The sequence below is a fragment of the Heterodontus francisci genome, chromosome 26 (assembly GCF_036365525.1).
Source record: "Heterodontus francisci isolate sHetFra1 chromosome 26, sHetFra1.hap1, whole genome shotgun sequence".
In the NCBI taxonomy this organism is placed as follows: Eukaryota; Metazoa; Chordata; class Chondrichthyes; order Heterodontiformes; family Heterodontidae; genus Heterodontus; species Heterodontus francisci.
The window spans coordinates 17,140,323-17,161,670 of NC_090396.1; the positions used below are offsets into that span (position 1 = coordinate 17,140,323).

The 21,348-nt window shown below is 47.8% G+C and overlaps 1 protein-coding gene across 3 annotated transcripts in view; it reads left to right on the forward strand.

Moving 5' to 3' along the window:
• The window catches only part of mif4gdb (MIF4G domain containing b), a 61,160-nt gene that overhangs the window by 429 nt on the left and 39,383 nt on the right, over positions 1-21,348 (forward strand). Inside the window, exons 2-6 of one of the 3 annotated variants that reach the window (XM_068057858.1) lie at positions 1,333-1,408; positions 3,530-3,650; positions 5,398-5,507; positions 11,661-11,816; positions 15,900-16,049. In XM_068057858.1, the coding sequence (XP_067913959.1) occupies positions 3,569-3,650; positions 5,398-5,507; positions 11,661-11,816; positions 15,900-16,049 (498 nt within the window). In that variant the 5' untranslated portion in view covers positions 1,333-1,408; positions 3,530-3,568. The remainder of the gene's footprint in view (positions 1-1,332; positions 1,409-3,529; positions 3,651-5,397; positions 5,508-11,660; positions 11,817-15,899; positions 16,050-21,348) is intronic. The other 2 variants (XM_068057857.1, XM_068057859.1) reach the window with 2 other exon arrangements.

The window sequence follows — 21,348 nt, forward strand, 5'->3', positions numbered from 1 at the left end:
GGCCGAGTGGCTCGTTCTTCGTGGGTGAGGCAAAGCGGGGAGCATTGGTAGGCAATTCGATCGCGGGAGGCATCATAGGCAAGATCCCCATCTTGGTCCTGTCCTCTTCTGTGTGTAATACACACCCTCACTCACAAATACACACTCACTCATTCACTCACACATACTCAAACTCAAACACAAACACATTCACACACTCACACACTTGGAAACTCACTCACTCACAAACACTCACTTTCTCACTCTCGCGCACTTAAACTCACTCACTTTCTCAGTCACCCGTATGAACTTTCCAACAGGGGCTCAGTGGATGTTGAGCAGGAGCTGGGTGGGGTGGAGATTCTCATACTGCACTGCCCCTTCGTTTGAGGACACTAGTGGGGGCACCACAGGTGAGCAAAACAACATTTCAAAAACTATGTTTAGGAGTTGTTTTTAGAGATACAGCACTGAAACAGGCCCTTTGGCCCACCGAGTCTGTGCTGACCATCAACCACCCATTTATACTAATTCCATATTCCTACCACATCCCCACCCGTCCCTATATTCCCCTACCACCTACCTATACTCAGGGCAATTGCTAATGGCTAATTTACCTATCAACCTGCAAGTCTTTGGCATGTGGGAGGAAACCGGAGCACCCTGAGAAAACCCACGCAGACACAGGGAGAATTTGCAAACTCCACACAGGCAGTACCCAGAATTGAACCCGGGTCACTGGAGCTGTGAGGCTGCGGTGCTGACCACTGCGCCACTTTCTGTGAGAAATTCACAGCTGGAAAAGTTTTAATCGTGGCCCTTTAGCCAGTGTCAGAGAGTAGATACCCCAAACCAATGGCAGCTTGAATCTTTCCTCCAGTAAAGTGTGAGTTTTGTGGGATGTTTCTGGGCTTTACTCACACCTGAGACCCACACGATTGTTCACTGGATGTATCAGTGGTAGCACAGTCGCTTCTGGGTCAGAATGTTGTGGGTCAAATCCCACTTCAGAAACTTGAGCTAATAACTGACGCTAATGCTCCAGTGCAGTTCTGAGTGAGTGCTGCAGTGTTGGAGGTGTTGTCTGAGGTTGCGAAAGGCGCTATGTAAATGCAAGTTCTATTTGTCTATTACACCAACTCCATTATCTGATTTTCATGCCCACTGATTGAACTTTGAAAACTGCTGTTGCTGGGCTGCTGTCCAGTGTATATCAGACAGGCCCAGGGCCTCGATGGCTGGACAGCAGGCACATTGCCTGGTGTTGGAATAAAATCCAGGGGTTTCAAGAGTGATTCCTGAGTTTTCTCCCTTCCTCTGTTACCTACTTTCTTCCCCTCTTCCCCTCAACAGGTGCTTGCACCTGTTGGTGTATCGACACATGGACGCACTCCTCCTGGTACCTCACCGAGGACAGAAGCATTCGTCAGTGAGTATGGGCAGTCTTGTTGGCTATTCAACTGGAGGGGCATCACTGCCAGGCCCTATTCTGCCCACACCTGATGACCCACACATGTGATTTCCAGCAGTGAGATGACTGGATAGTCATTGGAAACTGGGATCCTCCTGGCTGACATTCTGTGAAGGGGAGGGGCAGTGACCATTGCGAAGCGACGCCTTGGTTAAGAAGGTGCACTGACCAGAAATTGAGCTCCGCCTGTGCGGAGTTAGCTGATTTCGGTCAGCACAGCAATCAAAGTGCTGCAGCTAGTCTTAGTGGCCAGCAGCGAGGGAAGGGCAAGACAAGCTGGGGTTGCTGTTTCCCCATTGCCCCCAGTTAGAACAGGCATGGCTGAGAATAAGATCCGGCTAAAGCACCTTTCCCAACCTCAGGATGTCCCAAAGCACTTTGCAACCAATGAAAGGTGGTCACTGACATAATGCAGGGAACATGGCTGCCCATTTTTACACAGCAAGATCCCACAAACAGCAGTGTGATGATGACCAGATAATCCATTGATTGAGGGATGAATATTAGACAGGGCACCAGGGAGAACTCCCCTGATCTTCTTCATCGGATCTTTTATGTCCACCCGAGAGGGCAGATGGGGCCTCGGTTTATTGTCTCATCCAAAAGCCGGCACCTCCAACAGTGCAGCACTCCCTCAGTATTACACTGGGAACATTGACCTGGATTTTGTGCTTGGTTCTCTGGAGCGGGACTTAAACTTTCTGATTTGGTAGTGAGAGTGCTACCAGCTGGGCCACAGCTGAGAATGGGATTAGGCATCATTGCCTTCCAAGGTTAAAAAGCCCACGGCTATTGACTGCAGAATGGCAACTTGGCCAAGGTATTGTGAAGGCTGCCAGAGCCTGTGGAACCTGCTCCCCAGTACAACTCAGCAGCTGCAGGAGAGGAGCGGAGAAATGGAGACGCAACATTTTTCAATATTTTCATTGTTCCTTGTTTATCCAGAAGTCTGATAGGCTGTAATTGACCTTTGTCAGGCTCCATCGAACAGGAACAGATGAATTAAACCCTCGGCCTTTAGCAGACAAAGGCAGTGTGGAATTTGTGATCCTTGTGATTCGCATTCACTGCTGCCAGCCCAGTGCTGAGCTGGCACATTGTGGCAGGCCCATTGTGTGGGATGTGGGTGGGGTTTCAGTCTGGGGCCATGCTGCCTCTTCACCCTGGCCTGGCACAGGACGTTCCCTGGCCTTGTGGAGAGCAGGAAGGAGACTGACCGTCAGAAGAGCCAGGGAAATCCAGGAGATCAGCCCTTTACACACTGGCAGACTATAACAGTGGATGCCGGTAACTTCAGGGTTGGAACGGGGCAGTGGATAGGACAAAGTAATTAGTTTGGGCCAGGATGAGGGGGGGGAGGGTGCTACAATGGTAGGTCAGGATAGAGGAGGGGGTTGGGATGGGGAAAGGGCCAGGATAGGGGTGGTAAAAGTGCCCAGGAAACTGTCAAATTGGCATAAAAATCCGTCTGGTTCACTGATGTGCCTTAAGGAAGGAAATCTGCCATCCTTTCCTGCTCTGGCCTGTATTTGACTCCAGACCCACAGCAACTACCCTCTGAAATGGCCTACCGGGTTGCACAACGAAGGCCCACCACCACCGCCGCCTGCTCAGGATGACCAGAGAGGGGTGAGAAATGCTAACCTAGCCAGTGACACCTACGTCCTGAGAACAAATACACAAAAATATAGCTGCAAAGAAAAGCTACGAACCCAAAATATATGGCAGACCCTTCAGCATCTGTATCTAACCCCCGTTTTTTTTATCCAATCCCGTTTTTTTTTCTGTCCTGGGGGTGTTTGATGGGGACATTGTAGAGGGAGCTTTACTCTGTATCTAACCCCGTTTTTAAAAATCTAATCCCGTTTTTTTTTCTGTCCTGGGAGTCTTTGACGGGACAGTGGGTGCTTGAATTGGAAAGTGTCCTATCCCCATCACTCTATTGAGCACAAGAAACCAGAGCAGTAAGAGTGGGAATGATTGTACCACAGTGTGACCAATTGTCCTGCGTTGGACTGTTGCTGTCTGCCTTTCGCTATCTGTTTGCCTGTCACTGACTTGCTTGTTCTCTCTCCCCAGTCTCTGAAGTGTCTGCACGCATGAGCCAAAGCAACAACCATGGAAAATTTGGCAAAGGACGATTACAAGATCCAGTCATTTGATGCAGACACGCAACAGCTGCTAAAAACGGCACTGAAAGGTAAATGAGTGAAATGGCAGGAATTATAGAAAATCCTGGCTTTCAGTTTTTTTTCTCCTCCCTCTCAGACTTGGTGTGTGCAGGTTCCTTGAGGCATCAGCTGCCCTCCGATAACCTCAGATAAGTGGCCACTCTGCCGACAAGAGCCTACATGGTGAATTGTCGATGGGCTTTTGGAACGTCGGGGCATCGCGGCCTGTGCTCAATCTCTTTGCCTCACCCAAAATATCCACGCGCGTGTCTGCAGTTTCCTACAGAGAGCATCAAACCGAGCCCTCCCAGCTGGTGTCTACTCCTTCCTGTGGCTGGGTGTGAGTTCACAACTGCTCCCCTCACAAAAATCGGCTAACATGGGATCCTCCTGCCCCTTGGAGCTCAGTAGGTCTCCACTTGTTGTGGAGGGTGGGCTGGGGTTGGGTGTCTCGTCTCCAGCAGAGACTGTCTGCAGGATCGTGGTCCAGGGGCTGACGCCCACTGTCGTTCCCCCCCCCCCCCACTCCACCCTTCCCCCACAACCCCCGACCACACGCAGCAAATCCTCCTGATTCAGCTGGAGTGTTGGGGACATGGGGATCAGGGCTGGGGAACAGACACCTGCTTCTAGATGCAGCACAATGACACCAACCCCCCTCAGCCCCCAACACCTCGCAGTGTAGGACACTTGCTTTGTTGCCCTGCCAACTAATCAAACCTCACCCGCCCCCTGATGACTGAGTGGGAAGGAGTACTGGCAGTGAGAGAACTATGGTGGCCAGTCCGCTCTCTGCTGGGAGGCAGTGGTGGGGAAGAGATCAGGAACCTTACAGTACTGGCAAAAGCACCAGGGGAGCGATAAGGGGAAATGTTTAACGCAGTAAGTTGCTACGAACAGCAGTGCACTGCCTGAAAGGGCGGAATTAGACATGGGGGCTAAAAGGGTTAAATTATGAAGAGAGGCTGCAGATACTAGGCTTATATTGCCTTGAGTTTAGAACATTAAGGGATGATCTAATTGAGGTGTTAAAGATGATTAAAGGATTTGATAGGGTAGATAGGGAGAAACTATTTCCTCTGGTGGAGCGTCCAGAACCAGAAGCATAAACTTAAAATGAGAGCTAGGCCAAGCAGCAGTGAGATCAGGAAGCAGGTCTTCACACACAGGGCAGTGGGAATCTGGAAATCCCTCCTCCAAATAACTGTTGAGGCTGGTGGGGTGTCAATGGAAAATTTCAAAACTGAGATTAATAAGTTTTTTTGGGTAAGGCTATTAAGGATATTAAAGGTTATGGAATCAAGGCAGGTATAAGGAGTTAAGAAACAGATCAGCCATGATCTAATTGAATGGCACAACAGGCTCGAGGGGCTGAATGGCCTCCTCTTGTTCCTATGTTGCTAAATTCAATAATAACTTCCAAAAGGGAATTGGATGTTTACTTGAAAAGTAGGAATTTGCAGGGCTATGGGGAAAGAGCAGTGGGATGTGGGAATAATTGAATAGCTTTCAATCGGCTGATGCAGGCACAGTAGGCCGATTGGCCTCCTCCTGTTCCATACCATTCTCAGACTGGTATTAATATCAGATAATAATTGACAGGCCTGCACTGTGAGGTGCCGCACTGGGACAGACCAGGCTCAAAGTGCAAAGACTGCACTGCTCCCAGTGTCTGAAAGAAGCGTGTTGCTGGGAGGGAGGAGCAGCTTTGAGGTACAGAGGGTACATCAGGCAGCAGAGAGAGAATTGATCATTTCTGTGATTCTTGTTTCACAGAACCTGCATCGGTCGACCTGGAGCTAGTGGCCTCTGTGATAGTCGAACAGTCCATGAAGGACCTGGTGTTCAGTAAAGAAGCTGGTCGTATTTGCTACACCATAGTACAGGTACGGTGTAGAACGGTGTGTAGAGACACCCTTCCCCCACACTTACTGCACAGGGCTCAAAATTCGTATCGACTCGGGTGACGCATGTAGAAATGCATTGACGTCCCAATGTGGAAGCGGGCTATTCGGCCCAACCAGCCCATGTTGGCATTTACCCGCCACACAAATAATCACCTTTACCCGCCCTGTTCCCATATCCATCATCACCTTCAGATGAGGTATTAAACCGAGGCCCCGCCTGCCCTTTCAGGTGGATGTAAAAGATACCACGGCCACTATTTCGAAGAAGAGCTGGGGAGTTCTCCCTGGTGTCCTGCCTAATATTTATCCCTCAATCAAATTCACTACAATAGATTATCTGGTCATTATCGGATTGCTGTTTGTGGGAGCTTGCTGTGCACAGTTTGGCTGCTGCGTTTCCTACATTGCAACAGTGACTACACTTCAAAAGTATTTCATTGGCTGTAAAATGTCTTGGGATGACCTGAGGATGTGAAAGATGCTATATAAATGTAAGTCTTTCTCTTGTTCCCTCTCTCGTTTGCTCCCTCTCCTGCTCTCATTTCCATTATCCACTTATCCAATCTAATCATGAATGTTGACGTAGTTTCCACCACAGCCATTAACCCTGGAAGTCAAGTCCACAGCCTCACAACTCTCTGTGAAAACATTTCTTCTGTGTTCTGTTCTACATCTCTGATATTTACCCTTGTATCTGTGTTCCTTTGTTTTAGACCCTAGTAGACACAGTCTGCTTCTATCACCCTGTCCCAACCTTACAGAATTTTCAATATCTCTATCATATCACGCTGTATTTTGCATTGTTCTAACTATAGTTTTTCAAGGCTCACTCAGTGACACTGTGGCCTATTGTGACTAAATTCAGCTCTTGTTTCCTCCCAAAACTTTCCTGAGGCTTCTCCAAGTGAAATGGGTAATTTCAGGGCCAGTCACAGTCAGTTTTAATAATTATTGAGACTGCCCGAATCTCCTTCATAAAGGAGGAACCCTACAACCAGCAGGGAGCAGGGAACAGAGATTACAACAGGCTTTGAAGCCGAGTTCCAGAAGTGACAGCCCCCATTGTGTCTCTCAGCTGCCCTCCTGTGTGGGTCAGAGATGGAGAGCTGGGCTGGATTCTGCTCTTTGAGCTTCACTGTTGGTCTTATCAACCCTGGCCTGGGGAGGGGAACAGCAGCCAGGGTTTCTGAACCTCATTGTTCTCCAGTTCCAGCTCTCACCCACTATCTCGGCTCACATGCTGCTGTGTTCCTATAATGCTGCCCTCCCTCTGAATGTTAAATGCCCCTCCCCAGCTACAGTCAGGGTTTCTGCACCAATACAGCCAGATTCCAGGGTCAGGGCTCCCTGCTCCACTACAAGCTCTGGCCCAGTACAGGCCAGTACTGGTCAGGTCAGGGAGAAAAAACTCGACCCGAACCCGACAGAACCACATTGGACCCAAGCCCGACCTGGCCCGAGTCCCTCCATTTTTCCCCGCACCCAACCCGACCCGAACCCGACCCGACCACCAGAATTTTCTCTTTATTTACCTTGTGACTCCGAATCTGCAGGAAACTGCAGCATGAGCGTGATGACGTCATAGAGACGCTCACTCGTTCACTGCGCAGGCTCAGAGTTTCCCTTCTTGACGTCCCGGACTCTCAGCTCAGGTAGGTTTTTTACTTTTAACACTTACCAGCCGAGCAAAATGCAATTCTTGCTCTGTGTGTCCGACCCGGACCCAGCCAGACCCGACCTGGACCCGGCCCGAACCGGACCTGGCCTGACCGAGACCCGGCCCGACCCAGATCCGACCCGACCCGGACCTGGCCTGACCGAGACCCGACCTGGACCCGGCCAGACCTGACCCAAGCCTGAAAGCCGGACCTGCAAGAGCGACCCGACCCGACTTCAACACATGTCTTCAGGTCCCGTTGGGTTCTGGTTGGGTAGCAGGCCTTTAGGCCAGAGTCTAGTGTCAGGCTCCCTGGCTCAGTACAGGCACTAGTCCAGGATCAGACTCCTTGCCCAGTACAGGCGGAGTCCAAATCAGGCTCCCTGCTTCCAGTACAGGCTGTCCCCCAGGATCAGACTCCTTGCCCCGTACAGGCCCTACCCCAGGATCAGACTCCTTGCCCCGTACAGGCCCTACCCCAGGATCAGACTCCTTGCCCTAGGAGGCCAGCTAGCAGGCCCTAGCTCACAATCAAACTCACTGCACCAATACGGGACAGAGCCCAGGTCATGCTCCCTGCTCCAGTGCAGGGTTGAACCCTGAGTCAGGCTCCCTTTTTTAATTCTTTCATGGGATGTGAGCATTACTGACAAGGCCAGCATTTGTTGCCCATCCCTAATTGCCCTTGAGAAGGTGGTGGTGAGCTGCCCTCTTGAACCGCTGCAGTCCATGTGGAGTAGGTACACACACAGTGCTGTTAGGAAGGGAGTTCCAGGATTTTGACCCAGCGACAGTTGTTACAACTGAGGTGGGAGGAGTGCACTGTTTATTCTAGTTCCACTTCTCCACAGGTCACAACATATATTTAAATCTTCCCACTTACCGATATGGTCAATCATATACTCTATTTTTCCCAGAATAAAACACACCAACCAGGTTTCTTTATGAACAGCAAAATTTTCAGTTTATTATAAAACAAGTCTTAAGCAGTAATGAAGTAAAGCATAAAAACACAGATTGAAATTTCAAAGTTCCCTTTTTTTACCTTAACTGCACGCACGCACACACACACACACACCAGTTAATCAGAAAAATAGGGATTTTTGTTTCGAGCTTTGTTACAGAAAAAAAACTTGGGCTGAATACTTGCTCATTCTTGAAGAAAACAGCAGATGAGATAGTTTGTGTTCCAAAACTGGCATATATTCTGGCCTCCCAAGTACATGTAGACGGCTCACTGGGATCTTTTAGCACAGTTCTTTTTGGGCGGCATTGAGAATTAAGTTAGCAGGCTTTTCTTCAAAGACAGGAGACGAGATGAGTTGACACAGTGGTCTTCTCAGTGTCTTTTATAGAGGTGTTGGAGAGCTGAGCTGGGTTCTGGTCTCTCTTTCCTTGGGAATTCTCTTTTCTCTTTGGAAGTTCTCTTCCTTATTCTGCAGGCTTTTTAAAAAGATGGAACAGGCTGAGCTGGGGTTCTGTCCTTCTGTCTTATTTTTTAAAACTCCAACCCCTTTTAAACAGTTCATGCCCAACTCCAACAATTCAAAAATGAAGCCGGAAACAGAAAATCCACCTTCTGACCTTTCACTTTTCTGTACACATCTCCCCCAGTTACCAGGGTTTCTGTTCTATTTTTATTTTATTTATTTAGAGATACAGCACTGAAACAGGCCCTTTGGCCCACTGAGTCTGTGCTGACCAACAACCACCCATTTATACTAACCCTACAGTAATCCCATATTTCCTACCACCTACCTACACTAAGGGCAATTTACAATGGCCAATTTACCTATCAACCTGCAAGTCTTTGGCAGTGGGAGGAAACCGGAGTACCCAGCAACAACCCACACGGTCACAGGGAGAACTTGCAAACTCCGCACAGGCAGTACCCAGAATCGAACCCAGGTCCCTGGAGCTGTGAGGCTGCAGTGCTAACCACTGTGCCGTCCGTGCCATCATGTGACAGCCAGTAAATGTTGTTGTCAAACACGTCCTTTCAGTGTCCTCTTGATGAGTCTCTTGGAAAAAAAACTGGTCCAACATTTCTTCAGTTTGACTACGAATTCTCAAAAAAATATTTTTAACAAAAACAGAAGCACTTTAGTAACACAGTGAAGGAATGACAATATAGTTCCAAATCAGGATGGTGTGTGGCTTGAAGAGGAACTTGCAGTTGCTGGTGTTCCCGTGTGTCTGTTGCCCTTGTCCTTCTAGTTGGTGGAGGTTGCGGGTTTGGAAGGTGCTGTCTAAGGAGCCTTGGTGCATTGCTGCAGTGCATCTTGTAGATGGTACACACTGCTGCCACTGTGCGTCGGTGGTGGAGGGAGTGAAAGTTTGTGGATGGGGTGCCAATCAAGTGGGCTGCTTTATCCTGGATAGTGTTGAGCTTCTTGAGTGTTGGAGCTGCACCCATCCAGGCAAGTGGAGAGTATTCCATCACACTCCTGACTTGTGCCTTGTAGATGGTGGACAGGCTTTGGGGAGTCAGGAGGTGAGTTGCTTGCCTCAGAATTCCCAGCTTCTGGCCTGCTCTTGTAGCCTCAGTATTTCTTTGGCTGGTCCAGTTCAGGTTATAGTCAATGGAACCTCCCAGAATTTTGATGGTGGGGGATTCAGTGATGGTAATGCTTTTGGATGTCAAGGGGAGATGGTTAGATTCTCTCTTGTTGGAGATCGTGATTGCCTGGCACTTGTGTGGCATGAATGTTACTTGCCTTTTATCAGCCCAAGCCTGAACGTTGTCCAGGTCTTGCTGCATGTGGACACGGACTCCTTCAGTATCTGAAGAGTTGCGAATGGTACTGAACACTGTTCAATCATCAGGAACATCTGTACTTCTGACCTTATGATGGAGGGAAAATCATTGATGAAGCAACTGAAGATTGTTGGGCCTAGGACATTACTCTGAGGAACTCCTGCAGTGATGTCCTGGAGCTGAAATGATTGGCCTCCAACAACCACAACATCTTCTGTTGTGCTAGGTGTTACGCACAGAATTGAGAGAGAACTGAAACCCCAGTTCTTTCCCTTTTACTATCTGTAATCAATGAGTTTTTGACAAGAAAGATGAGTGTTTTTTAACCCATGATTGTATGGCCAGTTTGAATAACCAGCAGCACACTATTCATGGGATTAAATAAAGAGGATTATTTTTATTCGCACTTTCAACCCGAAAGTCTACCACGATGTCACTCACTCACCACTCACCCACATGCACACTTGAGAAAGAAAGCCGTTAAAAAGGATAGTACACTTTAACAAATTACAAGCAAAGAAATAGTTCATAAGTCACGTAATTTGGTTTGTCTTGGGGAAAAGGCAATAGTTGCGCGCCCGATGAAGTTTGTGTTTTCACTCCTGAACCATAGCTAGGTGGATACAATAGCCAGAGTTGTATATTGAAGCCATTGCAGGATTCTCTCAAAGAGGTGGATTTTCAGCAGGTCACGAAGTTAGTTGCTTGGAGAATTATCACGAGGAGGTTGGTTTTCTGTACTGGTGGACTTGAAAAGGAACAATTTCAGAGACTTTAAGATGTTACAGCCTTCAGTTCTTTTCAGACACGATGGTACTGCTTGGTCTATTTGCTGCTTTTATTGCAGTCTGTATTGTAAAGATTTTTAAAAGGAGACCAACATGGCTGCCCCACCATGTGACTTCTCACAATTCCTTTTCCAAATATGGTGGGGGTCCAGGTTGATTAGCATCATCCTGGTGTATTGTTGTAAGACATTCATCCTGAGGAGGGTTAGGACAACCACCTTCTTTGTTTCTGGAAAAAACCCATTCAATTCAGGAATGTCTTCTGATGGTTTCAGGATGGGCTTTGATGGCATCTCTTAGTCTGGAAGGTATTCTTTTGTCCTTTCGAGACAATGAGTCAGTTCTTGAATACAAAAGCAGAAGATTAGCTGACCTTCGGCAACCATCTTTGCAGGCCATGTCCACTTTTAAAGCCCATTGTGGTTCATGTAAAACAAAAGGAAAATTCAGTTTCAGAAGTTTGTATGCTGAATATAGTTATAAATAGGACATGCCAGTACTGGGCATGACATAGGAATGACTATAACCAGTGGAGAGTTTTCCCACGATTCCCATTGACTTCAGTTTTCCTAGGGCTCCTTGATGCCATACTCGGTCAAATGCTGCCAATATGTCAAGGGCAGTCACTCTCAACTCACCTCTTGAGTTCAGCTCTTCTGGCCACGTTTGGACCAAGGCTGTAATGAGGTCATAGACGGAGCCTGGTGTCAGGCTCCCTGCTCCAGTACAGGCCGGAGCCCAGGCTGCAGCTCCCTGCTCTGGTACAGGCTGGAGCCCAGGTTCAGGCTCCTTGCTCCAGTACAGGCCGGAGCCCAGGCTGCAGCTCCCTGCTCTGGTACAGGCCGGAGCCCGGGGTCAGGCTCCGTGCTCGAGTAAAGGCCGGAGCCCGGGGTCAGACTCTTGTTCTGATTTTTCTTTCTTGTTCGTAGGCTGAGAACAAGCAGAGTGGAAACTGCAATTTCAGGCGTAACATCTTGATCCGACTGCAGCAGGAATTCCTGGTGAAGGAGCAGGTCCGAGAGCGCTCGGTGAATGACTGGGTCTGTCTGGTCACCTTCATCTGCAATATTTTTGATTACTTGAAGGTAGGTCTCTCTTCCGAAAACCTGGAGGCTTGGGCCAAGCCTGAGATCTGCTTGTTACAGCAGCTAATAGCACTCAGTAATAATACTCTCCGCAATACACTCCATCTCCAGCAACAAACCCTCAATAATAACACTCAGTCTGTTACACACTCCATCTCCAGCAACAAACCCTCAATAATAACACTCAGTCTGTTACACATTCCATCTCCAGTACCAGACCCTCAATAATAACACTCTGTCTGTTACACACTCCATCTCCTGTATCAGACCCTCAATAATAACACTCTGTCTGTTACACACTCCATCTCCAGTATCAGACACTCAATAATAACACACTGTCTGTGACACACTCCATCTCCAGTATCAGACCCTCAATAATAACACTCTGTCGGTTACAAACTCCATCCCCTGTATCAGACACTCAATAATAACACTCTGTCTGTTACACACTCCATCTCCAGTAACAGACACTCAATAATAACACTCAGTCTGTTACACACTCCATCCCCTGTATCAGACTCTCAATAATAACTTGGTCTGTTACACATTCCATCTCCAGTATCAGACATTCAATAATAACACTCTGTCTGTTACACACTCCATCCCCTGTATCAGACTCTCAATAATAACACTGTTTCTGTTACACACTCCATCTCCAGTATCAGACCCTCAGTAATAACACTCTGTCTGTTACACACTCCATCTCCTGTTTCAGACCCTCAGTAATAACACTCTGTCTATTACACACTCCATCTCCAGTATCAGACCATTAATAATAACACTGTGTCTGTTACACAATCCATCTCCTGTATCAGACCGTCAACAATAACACTCTGTCTGTTACACACTCCATCTCCTGTTTCAGACCCTCAGTAATAACACTCTGTCTGTTACACACTCCATCTCCTGTTTCAGACCATTAATAATAACACTGTTTCTGTTACACACTCCATCTGCAGTATCAGACACTCAATAATAACACTCTGTCTGTTACACACTCCTTCTCCAGTATCAGACACTCAATAATAACACTGTTTCTGTTACACACTCCTTCTCCAGTATCAGACACTCAATAATAACACTGTTTCTGTTACACATTCCATCTCCAGTATCAGACCCTCAATAATAACACTCTGTCTGTTACACACTCCATCTCCTGTATCAGACCCTCAATAATAACACTCTGTCTGTTACACACTCCATCTCCAGTATCAGACACTCAATAATAACACACTGTCTGTGACACACTCCATCTCCAGTATCAGACCCTCAATAATAACACTCTGTCGGTTACAAACTCCATCCCCTGTATCAGACACTCAATAATAACACTCTGTCTGTTACACACTCCATCTCCAGTAACAGACACTCAATAATAACACTCAGTCTGTTACACACTCCATCCCCTGTATCAGACTCTCAATAATAACTTGGTCTGTTACACATTCCATCTCCAGTATCAGACATTCAATAATAACACTCTGTCTGTTACACACTCCATCCCCTGTATCAGACTCTCAATAATAACACTGTTTCTGTTACACACTCCATCTCCAGTATCAGTCCCTCAGTAATAACATTGTTTCTGTTACACACTCCATCTCCAGTATCAGACCATTAATAATAACACTGTGTCTGTTACACAATCCATCTCCTGTATCAGACCGTCAACAATAACACTCTGTCTGTTACACACTCCATCTCCTGTTTCAGACCCTCAGTAATAACACTCTGTCTGTTACACACTCCATCTCCTGTTTCAGACCCTCAGTAATAACACTCTGTCTGTTACACACTCCATCTCCAGTATCAGACCCTCAATAATAACACTCTGTCTGTTACACACTCCATCTCCTGTTTCAGACCCTCAGTAATAACACTCTGTCTATTACACACTCCATCTCCAGTATCAGACCCTCAGTAATAACACTCTGTCTGTTACACACTCCATCTCCTGTTTCAGACCCTCAGTAATAACACTCTGTCTATTACACACTCCATCTCCAGTATCAGACCCTCAATAATAACACTCTGTCTGTTACACACTCCATCCCCTGTATCAGACATTCAATAATAACACTCTGTCTGTTGCACACTCCATCTCCAGTTTCAGACACTCAATAATAACACTCTGTCTGTTACACACTCCATCCCCTGTATCAGACACTCAATAATAACACTCTGTCTGTTACACACTCCATCTCCAGTTTCAGTCCCTCAGTAATAACACTTTGTCTGTTACACACTCCATCTCCTGTTTCAGACCCTCAATAATAACACTGTTTCTGTTACACACTCCATCTCCAGTATCAGACCATTAATAATAACACTGTTTCTGTTACACACTCCATCTGCAGTATCAGACACTCAATAATAACACTCTGTCTGTTACACACTCCTTCTCCAGTATCAGACACTCAATAATAACACTGTTTCTGTTACACACTCCATCTCCAGTATCAGTCCCTCAGTAATAACATTGTTTCTGTTACACACTCCATCTCCAGTATCAGACCATTAATAATAACACTGTGTCTGTTGCACAATCCATCTCCTGTATCAGACCGTCAACAATAACACTCTGTCTGTTACACACTCCATCTCCTGTTTCAGACCCTCAGTAATAACACTCTGTCTGTTACACACTCCATCTCCTGTTTCAGACCCTCAATAATAACACTGTTTCTGTTACACACTCCATCTCCAGTATCAGACCATTAATAATAACACTGTGTCTGTTGCACAATCCATCTCCTGTATCAGACCGTCAACAATAACACTCTGTCTGTTACACACTCCATCTCCTGTTTCAGACCCTCAGTAATAACACTCTGTCTGTTACACACTCCATCTCCTGTTTCAGACCCTCAATAATAACACTGTTTCTGTTACACACTCCATCTCCAGTATCAGTCCCTCAGTAATAACATTGTTTCTGTTACACACTCCATCTCCAGTATCAGACCATTAATAATAACACTCTGTCTGTTACACACTCCATCTCCTGTTTCAGACCCTCAGTAATAACACTCTGTCTGTTACACACTCCATCTCCTGTTTCAGACCCTCAATAATAACACTCTGTCTGTTACACACTCCATCTCCTGTTTCAGACCCTCAGTAATAACACTCTGTCTATTACACACTCCATCTCCATTATCAGACCCTCAGTAATAACACTCTGTCTGTTACACACTCCATCTCCTGTTTCAGACTCTCCATCTCCAGTGTAAGGGTCTCAGGTATAACAAACACTATCTCTCTTATATCCTAGTCTCAGGATACTCCTCTCAGCTATAATACACACTAAGGTATTACCGTTGGCAAGCGCAATATTTTAAGCTGTTGTATGAAGTGTGAAGTTTGCTCGTGTGGGTGAAGGTGAAGTGGAGCAGATCGTACTGATGAGACACTTTGATTGTAAAATCTGACCCGGTGTCACATCTCACCATTCCCCTGTCAGGCCGCTGTTGGTGCTGGTTCCACAGTGACTGTAGCAGGGATCTGGCAGCACAGTCCCTTATTACTTTGAGTCTGATCTGTGTTGGTGTCTGTCTGTGTGGAGGGTTCGGGGTTTCCAGGGACTGAAGGGAAGTGAGAAACTAGCCTGGACCCTGATGCTGAATTCATTGTTTAACAGTTCCCCCGGTGCTCTCTGTCCATTCATTCTGATTGTACCCCTGAGAAGCACCATTGTTAATTGTGCTATATAAATGTAGGTTGTTGTTGAGTATAAGTGCGTGACTTTGCTCACCTTCTCCCAGGAGAGGGTGGCAGCAACCGGAGACTCATCACTCAGCATGCCCATTCTGATCATCTGCCATCTTGGGTGGACAACAGACTGGCACAGCAAGAAGGACAAGCTGTTGGAAACATGCTGTGCCAGCAGATTCCACACTTCCCCCCACTGAGGGGATCAACAGGTGCTGCACAGAATAGCTGGCATCTGTCCCGCTGCCCCCTGGCCAAGCTGTGACATGCCCAGAGTGGGACATTGCTGCTGGCTTCGGAATGGAGCTGAAGTGAAGGGTGGATCTCCTGAGTCCCATGTGTCTGAACTCTCACTCCTGTTTTATGTTTCAGGTAAATAACATGCCCATGATGGCGTTGGTCAACCCCGTGTATGATTGCTTGTTCCGTCTCGCACAGCCAGACTCACTGCAGAACGAAGAGGAGGTGAGGAAGGAAACGGGTTCAAATCCACTGGATCACCGGATTAGAGGCCGGCTTCAGGTCGGGAAAAAGAACCCGACCCAAACCCGACCGAGCCGCAGCGGACCCAAGCCCAATCCGGCCCGTGTCCCTCTGATTTTGCCCTGAGCCCGACCCGGCCTCAACCCGTCCCGACTCGACCCGAGCCCGACCCGACCATCCCTTTACTTACCTTCCTGACACTTAACCTGCAAGAAGCTGCAGCGAATGCGCGATGACGTCATAGTGACATCAAACGCTCACTGCGCAGACTCAGTTTCGTCCCGGACTCCCTGCTCAGATAAGTTTTATTCTTTTTAATACTTACCAGCAGAGCACTTACCGTGTGTGTCCGGTCTGACCCGACCCGGCTCGATCTGAACTGGGCCCGACCCGACCCGGCTCGATCTGAACTGGGCCCGACCCGACCTGGCTCGATCTGGACTGGGCCCGACCCAACCTGGCTCGATCTGAACTGGGCCCGACCCAACCCAGCTCGATCTGGACTGGGCCCGACCTGACCTGGCTCGATCTGAACTGGGCCCAACCCGACCCGGCTTGATCTGGACTCGGCTCGATCTGAACTGGGCCCGACCCGACCCGGTTTGATCTGAACTGTGCCCGACCCGACCCGGCTCAATCTGGACTGGGCCCGACCCGACCCGGCTCGATCTGGACTGGGCCCGACCCGACCCGAAAACAAAAGCCGGCCCTGGTAGATGGGCCCGACCCAACCGAAACCCAGCACATGTTGTCGGGTCCTGTCGGGGTCGGGTCCGGGTCCGGTAGCAGACCTCTACAGTGGATCGCTGTTTCTCTATTTCAGTCGGTAGATGGTCTGATTATCTGGGCCCTGTTTCTCTGTCTGTCGATGGTCTGATTATCTGGGCCATGTTTCTCTGTCTCCGTCTGTAGATGATCTGATTATCTAGGCCCTGTTTCTCTGTCTCCATCTGTAGATGGTCTGATTATCTGGGCCCTGTTTCTCTATCTGTAGATGGTCTGATTATCTGGGCCCTGTTTCTCTGTCTCTGTCTGTAGATGGTCTGATTATCTGGGCACTGTTTCTCTGTCTCCATCTGTAGATGGTCTGATTATCTGGGCCCTGTTTCTCTGTCTCCATCTGTAGATGGTCTGATTATCTGGGCCCTGTTTCTCTGTCTGCAGCTGGTCTGATTATCTGGGCCCTGTTTCTCTATCTGTAGATGGTCTGATTATCTGGGCCCTGTTTCTCTGTCTCTGTCTGTAGATGGTCTGATTATCTGGGCCCTGTTTCTCTGTCTCCGTCTGTAGACGGTGTGATTATCTGGGCCCTGTTTCTCTGTCTCCGTCTGTAGATGGTCTGATTATCTGGGCCCTCTTTCTCTGTCTCCGTCTGTAGATGGTCTGATTATCTGGGCCCTGTTTCTCTGTCTCCGTCTGTAGATGATCTGATTATCTGGGCCCTGTTTCTCTGTCTGTAGCTGGTCTGATTATCTAGGCCCTGTTTCTCTGTCTCCATCTGTAGATGGTCTGATTATCTGGGCCCTGTTTCTCTGTCTCCATCTGTAGATGGTCTGATTATCTGGGCCCTATTTCTCTGTCTCCGTCTGTAGATGATCTGATTATCTGGGCCCTGTTTCTCTGTCTGTAGCTGGTCTGATTATCTAGGCCCTGTTTCTCTGTCTCCATCTGTAGATGGTCTGATTATCTGGGCCCTGTTTCTCTGTCTCCATCTGTAGATGATCTGATTATCTGGGCCCTGTTTCTCTGTCTCTGTCTGTATAGAGACTGATTATCTGGGCCCTGTTTCTCTGTCTGGAGATAGTCTGATTATCTGGGCCCTATTTCTCTGTCCGTCTGTAGATAGTCTGATTATCTGGGCCCTATTTCTCTGTCTCCGTCTGTAGATGGTCTGATTATCTGGGCCCTGTTTCTCTGTCTGTAGATGGTCTGAATATCTGGGCACTGTTTCTCTGTCTGTAGATGGTCTGATTATCTGGGCCCTGATTCTCTGTCTGTGGATAGTCTGATTATCAGGGCCCTGTTTCTCTGTCTGTAGATAGTCTGATTATCTGGGCCCTATTTCTCTGTCCGTCTGTAGATAGTCTGATTATCTGAGCCCTGTTTCTCTGTCTCCGAAAGTAGATGGTCTGATTATCTGGGCCCTGTTTCTCTCTCTGAAGATGGTCTTATTATGTGGGCCCTGTTTCTCTGTCTCTGTCTGTATAGAGTCTGATCATCTGGGCCCTTTTTCTCTGTCAGCAGATGGTCTGCTTATCTGGGCCCTGTTTCTCTGTCAGTAGATGGTCTGATTATCTGGGCCCTGTTTCTCTGTCTCCATCTGTAGTTGGTCCGATTATCTGGGCCCTGTTTCTATGTCTGTGGATGGTCTGCTTATTCGGGCCCTTTTTCTCTGTCTCTGTCTGTAGATGGTCTGATTATCTGGGCCCTGATTCTCTGTCTGTGGATAGTCTGATTATCAGGGCCCTGTTTCTCTGTCTGTAGATAGTTTGATTATCTGGGCCCTATTTCTATGTCTCCGTCTGTAGATGGTCTGATTATCTGGGCCCTGTTTCTCTGTCTGTAGATGGTCTGAATATCTGGGCACTGTTTCTCTGTCTGTAGATGGTCTGATTATCTGGGCCCTATTTCTCTGTCCGTCTGTAGATGGTCTGATTATCTGGGCCCTGTTTCTTTGTCTATGTCCGTAGATGGTCTGATTATCTGGGCCCTGTTTCTCTGTCTCCGTCTGTAGATGGTCTGATTATCTGGGCCCTGTTTCTCTGTCTCCGTCTGCAGATGATCTGATTATCTGGGCCCTGTTTCTCTCTCTGAAGGTGGTCTGATTATCTGGGCCCTGTTTCTCTGTCTATAGATAGTCTGATTATCTGGGCCCTGTTTCTCTGTCTCCGTCTGTAGATGGTCTGATCATCTGGGGCCTGTTTCTCTCTCTGAAGATGGTCTGCTTATCTGGGCCCTGTTTCTCTGTCAGTAGATGGTCTGATTATCTGGGCCCTTTTTCTCTGCAGTTGGTGCGATTATCTGGGCCCTGTTTCGCTGTCAGTAGATGGTCTGATTATCTGGGCCCAGTTTCTCTGTCTCTGTCTGTAGATGGTCTGATTATCAGGGCCCTGTTTCTCTGTCTGTAGATCGTCTGATTATCTGGGCCCTGTTTCTCTGTCTGCAGATGGTCCTATTACCTGGACCCAGTTTCTCTGTCTGTAGATGGTCTGATTATCTGGGCCCTGTTTCTCTGTCTGTAGATGGTCTGATTATCTGGGCCCTGTTTCTCTCTCTGTGGATGGTCTGATTATCTGGGCCCTGTCTCTGTCTGTGGATGGTCTGATTATATGGGCCCTGTTTCCCTGTCTGTAGATGGTCTGAATATCTGGGCCCTGTTTCTCTGTCTGAAGATGGTCAGATTCTCTGGCCCTCTTTCCCTGTCTGTAGATAGTCTGAATTTCTGGGCCCTGTTTCTCTGTCTGTAGATGGTCTGATTATGTGGGCCCTGTTTCTCTGTCTATAGATAGTCTGATTATCTGGGCCCTGTTTCTCTGTCTCCGTCTGTAGATGGACTGATGATCTGGGGCCTGTTTCTCTCTCTGAAGATGGTCTGCTTATCTGGGCCCTGTTTCTCTGTCAGTAGATGGTCTGATTATCTGGGCCCTGTTTCTCTGTCTGTAGTTGGTCCGATTATCTGGGCCCTGTTTCTATGTCTGTGGATGGTCTGCTTATCTTTGCCCTGTTTCTCTGTCTCTGTCTGTAGATGGTCTGATTATATGGGCCCTGTTTCTCTGTCTGTAGAACGTCTGATTATCTGGGCCCTGTTTCTCTGTCTGCAGATGGTCCTATTATCTGTACCCTGTATCCCTCTCCGTGGATGGTCTGATTATCTGGGCCCTGTTTCTCTGTCTGTAGCTGGTCTGATTATCTGGGCCCTGTTTCCCTGTCTGTAGATGGTCTGAATATCTTGGCCCTGTTTCTCTGTCTGCAGATGGTCTGATTATCTGGGCCCTGTTTCCCTGTCTGTAGATGGTATGAATATCTGGGCCCTGTTTCTCTGTCTGTAGATGGTCTGATTATCTGGGCCCTATTTCTCTGTCTCTGTCTGTAGATGGTCTGATTAACTGGGCCCTGTTTCTCTGTCTGTAGATGGTCTGATTATCTGGGCCCTGTTTCTCTGTCTGAAGATGGTCTGATTATCTGGGCCCTGTTTCTTTGTCTGTAGATGGTCTGAATATCTTGGCCCTGTTTCTCTGTCTGTAGATGGTCTGATTATCTGGGCCCTATTTCTCTGTCTCTGTCTGTAGATGGTCTAATTAACTGGGCCCTGTTTCTCTGTCTGTAGATGGTCTGATTATCTGGGCCCTGTTTCTCTGACTGTAGATAGTCTGATTATCCGGGCCCTATTTCTCTGTCTCCGTCTGTAGATGGTCTGATTATCTGGGCCCTGTTTCTTTGTCTATGTCCGTAGATGGTCTGATTATCTGGGCCCTGTTTCTCTGTCTCCGTCTGTAGATGGTCTGATTATCTGGGCCCTGTTTCTCTGTCTCCATCTGAAGATAGTCTGATTATCTGGGCCCTGTTTCTCGATCTCCGTCTGGAGATGATCTGATTATCTGGGCGCTGTTTCTCTGTCTATAGATAGTCTGATTATCTGGGCCCTGTTTCTCTGTCTCCGTCTGTAGATGGTCTGATTATCTGGGGCCTGTTTCTCTCTCTGAAGATGGTCTGCTTATCTGGGCCCTGTTTCTCTGTCAGTAGATGGTCTGATTATCTGGGCCCTTTTTCTCTGCAGTTGGTGCGATTATCTGGGCCCTGTTTCACTGTCTGTAGATCGTCTGATTATCTGGGCCCTGTTTCTCTGTCTGCAGATGGTCCTATTATCTGGACCCAGTTTCTCTGTCTGTAGATGGTCTGATTATCTGGGCCCTGTTTCTCTGTCTGTAGATGGTCTGATTATCTGGGCCCTGTTTCTCTCTCTGTGGATGGTCTGATTATCTGGGCCCTGTCTCTGTCTGTAGATGGTCTGATTATATGGGCCCTGTTTCCCTGTCTGTAGATGGTCTGAATATCTGGGCCCTGTTTCTCTGTCTGAAGACGGTCAGATTATCTGGCCCTCTTTCCCTGTCTGTAGATGGTCTGAATTTGTGGGCCCTGTTTCTCTGTCTGTAGATGGTCTGATTAACTGGGCCCTGTTTCTCTGTCTGTAGTTGGTCTGATTCTCTGGGCACTATTTCTCTGTCTCTGTCTGTAGATGGTCTGATTATCTGGGCACTGTTTCTCTGTCTGTAGATGATCTGATTATCTGGGCCCTGTTTCTCTGTCTGTAGATGGTCTGCTTATCTGGGCCCTGTTT